Source organism: Malus sylvestris, chromosome 12, assembly GCF_916048215.2.
Source record: "Malus sylvestris chromosome 12, drMalSylv7.2, whole genome shotgun sequence".
Taxonomy (NCBI): Eukaryota; Viridiplantae; Streptophyta; class Magnoliopsida; order Rosales; family Rosaceae; genus Malus; species Malus sylvestris.
Window position 1 is genome coordinate 22,532,721 of NC_062271.1, and position 12,441 is coordinate 22,545,161.

Sequence of the window (12,441 nt, forward strand, 5' to 3'; positions counted from 1 at the left end):
ATTGTCCCCCTTTTTAAGAAGAAAGAAAACTATTGCAGTGGCTGCTTGAGGTAAGTTCATATACTCTAGTTGTGATCTTGGGATTGTGCTAACAATAATTAATTAAGGTTTATTCTTACACCCTTATCACACAAGTGATGTCAAAACATAATTACACAGCAATAAAAATAAAGTAGAGAAATTTCTAGCGAAAGGAGGAATCCTCACACAAGTGACAAACTATCATAGGAGACCATTAGGATTGAAAGAGACATAGACGAGCAAAATGTGACATGGCGCAAAGAAAAATGCTCCTTTTCATAAAGTGGGTTTTCTCTCTCAAAATGCTCCTTTTCAATAAGCGTTGGACAATTTTACAAAATCAAAAGAATTGATCAGAATAGGTGCTAATCCTCCTAAAAAAATGAGAATATTTTTGCGTAGCACCTTCAAGTGGTAGTGATGCCTATTTAACATTGATATATGAGTTTAAATTTGAGATTTGTACATTGGATAAACATAAATCTTAAAATTTAAAATCATCTAATGATGATGATTAAAGTATGAGCATTACCACCATCTAAAGGTGATGAACAAAAATAAACCCGGCAAAAATATTGGGGAGAGTTATTATAGGTGTTACAAAGTAATGATATTAGGACATGTGGTAAGTAGCATGTCAATAGCCAATTAAGATTTGATTATTAATAATTTCATTAACTCTAAGTTTTGTTGACCTCATGTTTTTCATATTGATATGTACAACGTGATACAACTCCTTTTAAACGGAACCGGATCTCCTCTGGACTCAAAAAATCTGAGTCTGAGGATCAAATGATCCGGACCGTTGAAATTTGTTCTAACGACTACAATTATTATAACCTTTAGAGGGACTCCCTGTTTGTAGTAATTGAATCCAATTTCAACGATCCGGATCATTTGATCCTTAAGCTTATATTTTTTGGATCTAATTCCCTTTTTTGTTTGTCTATTTTGGTAACACAAGAGGCGGGAAAGCTAGATCCTGAGACTGTCAAAGTTTGATCTTTGACTCCTATAAATTGCCATCATTCCCAATAGCAGCCCACCCCTACCACCCAGTGGCCAGAAATTTGAACCACTTTGGTATGGGCTTCTTTTAATCCATGAAGCAATCATACATCGATCGAACACACGTTTCAATACATAGATCAAGCCATGAGCTTTCCTAGATATAAAAACTCGAGCAACATGACGTCACATCACAATTTTTTCATTTAAGTCTTCAATAAGTTTTTCCAGGTTCTTATACGAAGAGCCATCTTCGCTAACAGCATGGCGAGCCAACTTTGCAAAATTATCCACTGACTTGAAAATCTGCTCTCTTTGATCGCCTTCTTCCATCAATGCTCTTACCATCTTCTCCACCGTAGACCTATCACACGTGTCTTTCATATCGAGCCCGATCTTCCAGCCTTCACCAACCCATCTACTATTCACCTGTTGGTCTGCTAATTGTGGCCAACAAAGCATCGGAACTCCCGCCCAAATGCCCTCAATGGTCGAGTTCCAGCCGCTGTGAGTCCAAAACCCTCCGACAGCTTTGTGGGCCAGTACCTCTTCTTGTGGAACCCACTCCGCTATATACCCCCTTTCTTTAGTACCATCCTCCAACTCTACCGGAGTTGCATGCTCCTCTTGCCCACTCCAAAGCATATCCGACCGAACTACCCACAAAAAAGGCTTGCCACTGTTGATCAAACCGTGCCAAAACTCCAGTAACTGGACGCGGCTCAGCTTTGCCAAACTCCCAAAGCTGACGAAAATAACGGACCCCGACTGTTGGGAGTCGAGCCACGCCATGCAACGTCGGTCTTCGTGGCGCAAGGAGGAAACGGAGGATGATAGATCGTCTCCCACACGAGATTTGAGAAGGGCATGGAAAGGGCCTAAGGTGTAAATTTTGGGAAAGCGAGTGGCGATCTGGGAGAGTATTACGGGTTCTAGGTCGTCGAAGGTGTTGAGTATGATCGCAGAGACTCGAGTAATGGCCTCAATTTGCTCCATGAAAAATTTAAAACTTGGATGGTCAATTGGCATTCTGCAAAAACTCGGTAGATCCCGTAGTCGCAGAAGAGCTTCCATCCCTGGAATGTCCCTAATCGGGTGATCCATGTCCTGATCTGTTTCAACACGAGAAGCATATATATATATATATATAGTGTTCAGCTCAAAAAACACTGAAGCAGTATACTAGCAAGGATACAAAATACACCTGAACTAAATTATCGTTATCAACTCGCTTTTTTTTTTCACTAACAAGAGCATTTGTAACTTTTTCAGAGATTTGTGTATTTTTTTTAAATGCTTTCACTGGGATAATTTTGTCGGGAAAATGATCTTAGCATTTAGTATAAGAAAGAAAAGCTAGTGTATGATATTATTGTCAAACTAAGGTCCATTTGATAACTATTTTATTTTATTTTTTCATTTTTTAGATTGAAAACGTGTAAGAGATGTTACCTAGCTAAGTTTTGAAATCTTTCTCACCCACAATTTGTATTAATTAAAAGCAAATATCTCTTATATAAAACAAACAAAAAAAACAAAAAATGTACAAGAATTAAAAAGAAGAGTGACGGATATCACCATAAGGATTTTATCAAAATACAGATAAAATCAGAATTCTGGGAAATTAAAGTTTTATAAGAAAAGAAAAGAAGAGTGACAGTGATCACCTTGGAAGGGAAGCTGGCCTTGTTGAATGAGGTCGGGAATGCATGAATAACACCAGAAGCTGCAAGCGCTCACCGTGCGGAGGGCAAATACGGGAATTCCCACCTCCTCCGCCATGTCAATCGCGAAACACATGATCCCATCTATTATGACACAACTCAAGGGAGGACGGGGAGTGGTGGTGGCGCCATACGACTCGTTGTCCTTTTTGGTTAAGGTTATAAGAAGGTCACGCAGGAGTGGCTTGGTTACGGACCTGAGCGACGAGACGATGTCGTCTAGGGGGGGAATGGTGCGGGGGTGGTCCGGTGGGAGGCCATCGGGTATGGACTCGAAGTGGAGGGTTGGGAAGCGGGCGGAGAGGGCACGGCGTTGGGTGAGGAGACGATGGTTGTGCTCCGTACTGAGGAAGGTAACGTGGATGCCAGCGTGGCATAGCAGCTGCGCAAAGCTCAGCATCGGAGTGATGTGGCCTTGTGCTGGGAACGGCAACAATAGTACGTGTGCAGCAGATTCAGATTCCTCCATCTCCGCCGACATCCACTGTGCGGCTGTGTCTATTAATATATGTGAGGTTGGAATGAAGCTCAACTTAAAACCCTAATCCAGTGTACATCACTTCTCAACTGTAAGTAAAGACAGGGCCGGCCCAGGCCCAGTGCAGGCAGGGGACCGTCCAAGGGCCAGAAAAATTAGGTGCATCAAAATTATTAGGGCGGTATATTTATATATGTTATTAGAAGAGTATAAATTTATAAAATTTGGTTCAAAGACATAGAAATTTAACTATATGTGGTGGTCTGTCATTTGAAAATAATGAGGAGGTCTTGGGTTCAAAACACCATGTGTGCTTATTTATTTTTCATTTTTTACAAATTTCTTTTCATAAGAGTATAAATTTATAAAATTTGGTAAAATGATCAAGAAGTCTAATTAGAAACAATGATTTTTGTTGTCTAAAATTAATAAGAGGTTCTAAGTTCGAAATGCTATGTGCATGTTTATTCTTTTCAATTTTTACAAATTTTTGTTTGGTTGTTAATTTATTTTTAGTTACTATCTAGTAGATATGTGGGTTGTTATATTTAAATATTTGTTTTAATTCAAATCTAATCTTCAACAAAGAATAATATGTAGACCAAATTTGCAAATTATATGACATGTCATCAAAATGTTTAATTTAGTGCCCATTCATTAATAATACATATCAATTAAAGACTCGAAAATATCATTATTTTTTAGTCCCATATTGACAATGTTAGTAAATAAGAAAAAAAAACACCTCACAATTTATTCAAAAACACATTCAAAGTTCAGATGGAAAACAAAACTCATCATCTATCTACTTGTAAGCCCGAAGTTTTTTTGTTTCCCTCTCTCAATACAAAATAAATTAGTCTTTATGTGTTTCTAAATTATTGAGTTTGAAGTGTTTTTCTAAGTAAATTTTATCAATGTCTTACGTGTGAAAATAAATAATTTTCTTACATGAAGTTAGGGCACTTTTTTTTACTTCGCCCGGGCCTCAAAAATCTCTGGACCGACCCTAAATAAAGAAAGGATAAATAATGAGTGGCAATCATAGCCTCAACGAGTGTCGGCGGCCTTTCTCATATTAGGGACGGATGACAGTGTCCACTAATTAAAGGAGTCATCTATTGAGATACTTTGGCACGGATAAACGCAGTCAGTCCCACAAACACAAACATATAGGGGCCGCTTGTTTGCCTTCTTTAGCTCTCACTAGATTGGATAGGATTAAAGATTAATGCAATCCATGTTTGTTCGCTCGCCGGTCTTAGCATGTCCCCCTCCCCCCCCCCCCCAAAAAAACTATGGGACTAGCTAAGACGCTTCTCTCTGCTCTTGCGTCTTGTCTTCGCTCTCGCATGCTCTCTTAACTGCTCTCGTTTGAGTCCTTTCCGTCTCTCATCGCCCCAAACCCAGATCATGTCCTCTCCCTCTCTCTCATCACCCTGCTTGATGCCGATGCTGATCTACACGACCCAACCTCGAGGAGGTGAGGTTTTTTACTAGTCGGTCTTGGTTCGCGACCCAGACTCAAGTCAAGACCGGAATCATAGTGTCGTTGTTGGGTATACAAGGAACGCAGCTGGGATTTCGATTTCGATTGAAATTGAAATTTTGATTGTTTGTGTTTTGGGAGCTTTATCGATTCAAATGGAGGAGAAAGATGTAGTTGCAAGTAGTGGAATTTGGACTAAGAGCTTTATCAATTGTAATGAAGGAAAAGCTGTGAATTTTTATTTTTTTGGTCAAAAGGTAAGGAAAAGTTATGATTGGAATCTATGGAGTTTGGAAGGAAAAAAGGAGAGGGAAGAGAGGTTTCAGGAGTGCTCTAGAACCGGAAAAAAAATAGAAAAAGAAAAAAAAAGAACTAATTTTATTATTTTTATTATCCTGCTTATTAGTCCGAAACTACACCAAATACTTCACTAAGCCAGTCCAGCTTAGTCTAGTCTAAGCCAGTCCAGCTTAGTCCCTGAAGCTAGTCTAGTCCAAGACAATCTAGTACAACAAACGCATACGTATGGTACAAACATCTCAAATCCGTGCCTATTGCACAATATAATTATAACAAAATAAATCCAAATCCATAGAATACCAAATCTACTCCCACGCAGGTTGTATGCAATGAATATACTATATTTACATTCATCACGGAAATACATAGTTATCATTGTATCTCAAATCGGTGTCGAAAAATTTAAGCAACGATGTGGAAATAGGGGGTGAAGTCTAAACTTCACCTCATATCCACGATATTTCTATAAATCAGTCAATTTCTTCAATATTTTCTATATCCTGAAAAAAAATTTCGGCAGAAAATTTGCAAATCGTTTTCTCGAGAGACACAAAATGAATGACGTATATCCTTTATTCCCTCTTTTAACATGAATTATTTTTTAGTTTTCATCTATACAATCTAGGGTTTCAAGATGAAAATTTCAATTAAATTAGTATAATTGATTCGTTTTAGTGCAATGGTTTATTTTATTATTTTATTACTTAGCATTAGAAAGAAGTTTCATTTGCGCATATCACATACTTTATTTTACACAATCTAATCATTAATTTATGATTCATAGATATGTTGTGGCTTCATATGACATTCCCTAAACAATAACTTTAAATATTTATGTTTTTGAGCAAATTTTCATCATTTCCATCGAAGGCAATCGATATCGATATTGGTATTGATATCTCCATCGGTATTTCAATAAATTTGCATATCAATATTTCCACCGATACTGATATTTTAAACACTGGATGCGAGAAAACAATTACATCACACAATTCATTCGATTCGACAGCCAAAAATTAAGAGAATGTGTGTGAAGTAAAAATGGGTGTGTGGATAACACACCCCTTCTTAATTTTGACATCTAGTCTCACTCTTTGGCGTCAAACCCATTTATGCAATTAATATTTTCCACTTGCAAATGGATTGTAGCTCAGTTGTTTAAAAGTGTTTGCCTTACATTCGATATTTTTTGTTCGAAGCTCCCACAACCAGAAATTACCATTTGCTTAACGAAGTTTTGCCTGACTAACCACCTTACGTCGATAAAGAAACATTATCCAATGGAATAAAAATTTTGGTTGGGCAAAATTGGTCTACAATTTGGTTTTTTTTTTTTCTAGAAATTTATGGCAAACACGTTTGACAGACAAAGTAACCTTCGTCAGGCAAAGTTTTCGTGCCAAAGAAAAAATATTGGCACGTGTTATGCCATCTTTTGCCCGACGGAAAACCTATTTGTCAATGAGCTTAACTTGGCCCAACGAACCATTTCGTCAAGCAAACCCCTATTTATTAAAAAAATTGTTGGTCACTTATCCTTTTTCTTGGTGACTTAGGGTTTAGGGTTTATATTTCATCAATCAAAATGAAATATTTCGTCAGGCAAAGGTGATGGACATTTTTGCATATTCAATTCCTTTAATGATTTTCACAATCTACGAAATTATTTTCAATGATTCAACCGTCAAACTTGTTTGAATATACTCCGATATCGCATACGCCAAAGTTACCAAATTCAGGTTTTCAGGATTAGATAACGGCACGAAATCCTTCGATGGTTGAAAATGTATCATCCCGATTTAAGGTTTTTTTTTAGCTCCAATTTTGATGATTTTTTACAAATACAATCCTCAACCCGAGAAGAATAAAATGAATGGACCTGATCATCAATTTAAAATATTTTCACTGGTGGTTATCACAAAATCTTACATTCTACTTAATAAAAGTATATACTAAACTCTAAGTGTTTGTTGCCGCTTAGTACTACGGTTTAGTAGTATTCCTCTTCACTTGTAAGTGAGAAGTCTTATGTTCGATTCTCGTCAAAGGCGAATTTGAACCACATTATTGCTAGCTCGTTGTGAGGCTCAACCTGCTCCCCCACCCGTTAACTATAGATGATATCGTTTGTTCAAAAAAAAAAAAAAAAAACTCTAAGTGTTTGTTGAATCTATTGTTTTCATGGGATATGTAATGTACGAAACTAATTACAGCTATCTAACGGTCAAACTTATTTGTATATACTTCGATATCGTGTACGCCAAAAATCACCAAATGCAAGTTTCCAGGATTGGGTAACGTGACAAAATCTTTCAACAGTTGAAAATGTATCATCACGACTTAAGGATTTTTTTTAGTTCTGATTTTGATGATTTTTACAACCACACTCCTTGACCCTAGAAGAATGCAATGAATTGCCCCGATATCAATTTGAAATATTTACACTAGTGGTTATTACAAAATTTTACGTTCTACTTAATAAAAGTATAGAATAAACTTTTAAGTGTTTGTTGAATCCATTGTTTTCATAAGATACACAGTCTATGAAAGTAATTTCAACGATCCAACTATCAAACTTGTTTGAATATAGTACGAGATCTCATTGTTCCAACTATCAAACTTTTAAGTGTTTGTTGAATCCATTGTTCCCACAATTTTTTGCCAAAATTTAACTGCGCTGTATTTCTATGCAACCTTTGCCTGACAAGCCACCTAAGTTTGCCCGATGAAGGTTTAGACCCTTGCTTGACAAATTGGTTCGTCTGGCAAAGGTCTGATATATTATAATAGGCTCAAAAACTTATTTTTCTTCCTCGCAACGTCGTTTCTGCTCCTCTTTCTGTGTTGTCTCACTCTGCCCTTGTGGTATCTATCTCTTTGCCCTTTTTGTGCTTTCTCTGTCTTCTCTTGCTCTCTCTCTCTATTGCCCTTTCACTCACTCCACTCTCACCGTCATGTTCAAATTCGTAAATAATCAATTCAAAGGTATGTTTGCTCATTGCTTTGATTTATATCAGTTGTGTTATTGTAATGATTGATGGGGCTACATTATTCTAAAATATTGTGAAGTTTGTGAAATGACATACCCGACCTAGAATGTCCAACAAGACACTCGAATCGTGATTCTTGGCCGACACCTAGAAGGTGACGAAACCATAAAGTGATGGTGATGTGGAAAGTGCAAGTAAATTAAAACATAAACCAACTAATAGCAGAGTGAACAGTGTGCGAATTAGAAACCTTTGTTGGAAGGAAAATTTTATTCAAACTCATTTATCTTCTTTCTACACCCAACTTTTTTTTTTTTTTTGTCTTCAAATTTTGATTGTGTCCAACAATTCTCTCGCTACACCCAAAATGAAAAAGAACAAAAAGTAAAAAATAAAATTCCAGTACAAAAAACTATGGGTCACCCCATCTCTCCAAACCCCAACTGCTCCCAATTTCTACCCTTCCCCACCACTTCCCCTACCACCTACAATGAAAATTCTTAAGATTTCAGCCATCACTACCCCTCTCCCGATCTTTCCCCAACCACATACCAACTTCATCTTCCACGCAGTCCTTTTAACACACCGAATTCCATGAAACTATCAATCAGTTAAATCTAACTGTGTTGGACCATCAAGTGTGCTATATGTGTAGAATCATAATTTTAATGTTATCATGAATTTTGTTTTTTTAAATATTGTCATGAATTTCTTTTGTTCTTTTTAATGGTGGGTCGTTAGGGGTTAAGGTTCTCCAAATTTTCAAATTGTTGTGTGTGGTAGGGAAGGTCTGCCGGCGCAAGGGGGGTGGTTGGGGTTTGGACAGATGTGGTGGCTGGAGTTGCCTAATGTTGGATTATTTATTTATTTATTCTATTCTTGTTGAGTGTAAAAAGAGAATTATTTGGCACATTCGAAATTTCAAGATAAAAAAATGATAAGTTGGGTGTAAAAAGAGAATAAATGGGTCTACACTAATTAGGATAAAGGAGAAATATTGTATTAAAAATACAAACTAATTTATGGTTGTAAAACGTGTGAAACAACATCCTGAAATTAAGGAAAATACATTGATCGTGCTTTAAAGCCAACACTACTCCATGAACGTGAGGAACTAGAGGCAATAGTTATCAAAGCAACCCACCGCGATAGATGAGAGTTGGTTGTTGTTGCTTCTATTTAAAGGAATTCCCTGCTCACAAAGAAATATTTGGAGTACCAGGGTCTATCACTATAAGAACATAACATCTTGAGTGGGTAGAAATGTCTCTGTGAGTCTAAAATGCCTAGGTGAGTCTTCATGGCCCATGGAAGAGGAGGGTAACTGTGGCTTGCCACCAGTTGTCCCCTTTTTAAAAAAGAAAGAAAACTATTGCAGTGGCTGCTCGAGGTAAGTCTTCGTTCATGTACTCTAGTTGTGATCTTGGGATTGTGCTAACAATAAATAATTAGGGTTTATTCTTACACCCTTATCACACAAGTGATGCCAGAGCATAAATACACAACAGTAAAGATAAAGTAGAGATATTTCTAGTGCAGGAGGAATCCTCCCACAAGTGACAAACTCTCATAGGAGACCATTAGGATTGAAAGAGACATATATGAGCAAAATGTGACACGGTGCAAAGAAAAATGCCCTTATTTTCATAAAGAGGGTTCTCTCTCTCAAAATTTTATCATCAATATGAGTTGGACAATTTTTACAAAATCAAAAGAATTGATCAGAAGAGTTCCTAATCCTCCTACAAAAATGAGAATATTTTTTCTTAGCACCTTCAAGTGATGGTGATGCTCATTTAACATTGATATATGAGTTTAAATTCGAGATTTGTGCAGTGGATAAACATAAATCTCAAAATTTAAACTCATCCAATGATGATGAATAAAGTCTGAGCATCACCACCACTTAAAGGTGGTGAACAAAAATACACCCTACAAAAATATGGGTTTTTATCACAAGTGGTCCCTAAAATTGACCTTCACCATCAAGATGATCCTTGAAATTAAAAATCAATCAATGTAGTTCCTGAAAATAGGCGTCGCAAATCAATGTGGTCATTCCGTCACAATTCTGTTAAAAAATCCATTAAGAGCTAATGTAGCACATAAATAGGCCCCATAAGATTTACGGATTTTTACCACAAATGATCCTTGAAATTGACCCATAACATCAAGATGGTCCCTGAAATTGACCCACACCATCAATATGGTCACTAAAATTGAAAATCAATCAATATAGTCATTGAAAATAGTTGTCGCAAATCAATATGATCATTCCACCACAATTCTGTAAAAAAAAAACTTTGTTATATGCTAATGTGGGTTTAATAATTAATTAAAAAAATTGTCTAAATACCTTTTTGCATAATGGATTTTTTTTTTCCTTATAGTAGGGTCTACTCCGAAGAGAGATCACTTCCATAAATTCTCAAAGGCACAAGGCTTAACCAAGGCCTAAGAGGGTGTGTGGAAATAGTTTTCAACCAACAATGGACACACATCGGTTATAACCTTATTATCTCAAGGCAAACCTCGTCGTTCTTCGCATCACCAGACCACCAGGGAAATGCCGAACAAGCTCTCCAAGATTATGGTTGTGAGGATGTTGATTGCCTAAATGTTAATGATGATGTCCCAAAAGTCATTGCCAATGGGTCAAGTTATCACCAAAGGTGATCTCAATCTAGGTTTGATTCGGTGAAGGGTATTGAAGTGTGTAACGATTGGTGTATTGAGATGTTTTTATAGAGAATAGAAAGCAAAGAAGGTATAGAAATGTGGACTAAGATCGGAAGTGATTGCAGGACTGGGTTTTTGGGCTGACAATTTTTTTATTTACTATTAAATTATTTAAGCCTATTTGTAATTTTTTTTTTTTAAATTTAATTAGACTTGTGTGACCCATTTATGTGTCACATTAGCATATAACAAAACTTTTGACAGAATTGTGACGGAAGAACTACATTGATTTGAGACACTTACTTGCAGGACTACATTGATCAATTTTCAATTTTAGGGACCATTTTGATGTCGCGAGTCAATTTCAAGAACCGTTTTGATGTCGTGGGTCAATGTCAGAGATCATTTGTGAGAAAAAATGACTTATGGGGTCCATTTATGTGCCACATCAGCATTTAACAGATTTTTTAACATAATTGTGACGGAATGACCATATTGATTTGCGACACCTATTTTCAAGGACTACATTAATTGATTTTCAATTTTATGGACCATCTGAATGGGTCGCGAGTTTGTTGTCCCAAATTATGTGTCTCATTTGTGTCTCTTCTTTAGTTTTGAGACACTTGTCCTCCACTTAACTTTAAAACTTAACAATGTTACTATGCATAAAATTTAATTAAAATTAAAAAAACTATAAAAAAAAAAACCACTATTGAAACTCATCATCTCCAATCTCCCTACAATCCATCCCCCAATCTCCTGCAATCCTTCAAAAAAAGGCCTTAAACCCCGTGGAAACTCATCATCCTTATCGTCCTAGTCAACCCCATCAATCCAATCACTTATCACAGTCCTCAATCTCATAACCCGTAGGAGAATCCACAATCCCAAGACATCCCCCCAAATCATTTGTGTCTCTGCCGCTAATTCAACCTAAAAAACCCATAACCCATAATCCTCTCTTGACGACGAAGAAGACGACCCTTAACCGATGGGTTGTGGGAGACTAAACTGGGTTTTTGATTTGATCCATAAGAAGAAGATGATGATGATGGGTTGGTGCATAAAGAGACCGGCAATTGGGAGCAAAAAGGGTCGGTGATTGGGGCGAGGGGTGGCTGTTGGGGTGGTGAGTTATTGTGGGTTTATTACTTTATTTGTTTTCTTTAATTTTTTAATTTTTATTAATTTTATAGGAAAAAAAAAGTTAATAGTGTTTCTATAGGGTTAAATTGAGTGACACGTGTTACAAAATTACATAAGGAGACACAAATGAGACATGAACTAGGGGATAGCAGACCCATAACCATCTGAATGGTGGGAATCAATTTCAGAGACCATTTGTGATAAAAACCTCAAAAATATTGGAGAGAGTTAATATATGTGTTACGAAGTAATGATATTAGGACACATGGTAAGTAGCATGTCAATAGCCAATTAAGATTTGATTATTAATAATTTCATTAACTTTGAATTTTGTAGAACTCATGTTTTTCATATTGATCTGTACAACGTGATACAACTCCTTTTAAACATAGATGCCTACTCGTTCTCTACTCTACAAACTCATGACAGCAGATAGGTTTCCCTGGACAGAAATCAAGATAGAGTGTCCACATTTTTGTGAGAATGTTTTTATATTCCTATTATTTTCATAGTGGAAGATATTGTATTTTTTGTTTGTCTATTTTAGTAACACAAGAGGCGGGAAAAGTTAGATCCTGAGACTGTCAAAGTTTTATCTTGACT

General features: G+C 36.6%; 1 protein-coding gene across 1 annotated transcript; it reads right to left on the reverse strand.

Annotated features, from left to right (window-relative positions):
* Positions 1-1,112: 1,112 nt before the first annotated feature.
* On the reverse strand, positions 1,113-3,277 carry LOC126592832 (7-deoxyloganetic acid glucosyltransferase-like). Its single transcript, XM_050258616.1, has 2 exons — positions 2,697-3,277; positions 1,113-2,141 (listed from the first exon to the last, which is right to left on the reverse strand). Exons 1-2 carry the CDS (start codon positions 3,232-3,234, stop codon positions 1,216-1,218), a joined length of 1,464 nt encoding a protein of 487 aa, XP_050114573.1. The 5' UTR covers positions 3,235-3,277; the 3' UTR covers positions 1,113-1,215.
* Positions 3,278-12,441: the final 9,164 nt, after the last annotated feature.

Excerpts from the sequence above, each read along its gene's own strand:
- LOC126592832 (XM_050258616.1), bottom strand. The coding sequence starts at position 3,234 with ATGTCGGCGGAGATGGAGGAATCTGAATCTGCTGCACACGTACTATTG. Across the intron at positions 2,142-2,696 it reads AGGCCAGCTTCCCTTCCAAG|ATCAGGACATGGATCACCCG; the intron begins GTGATCACTGTC and ends GTGTTGAAACAG.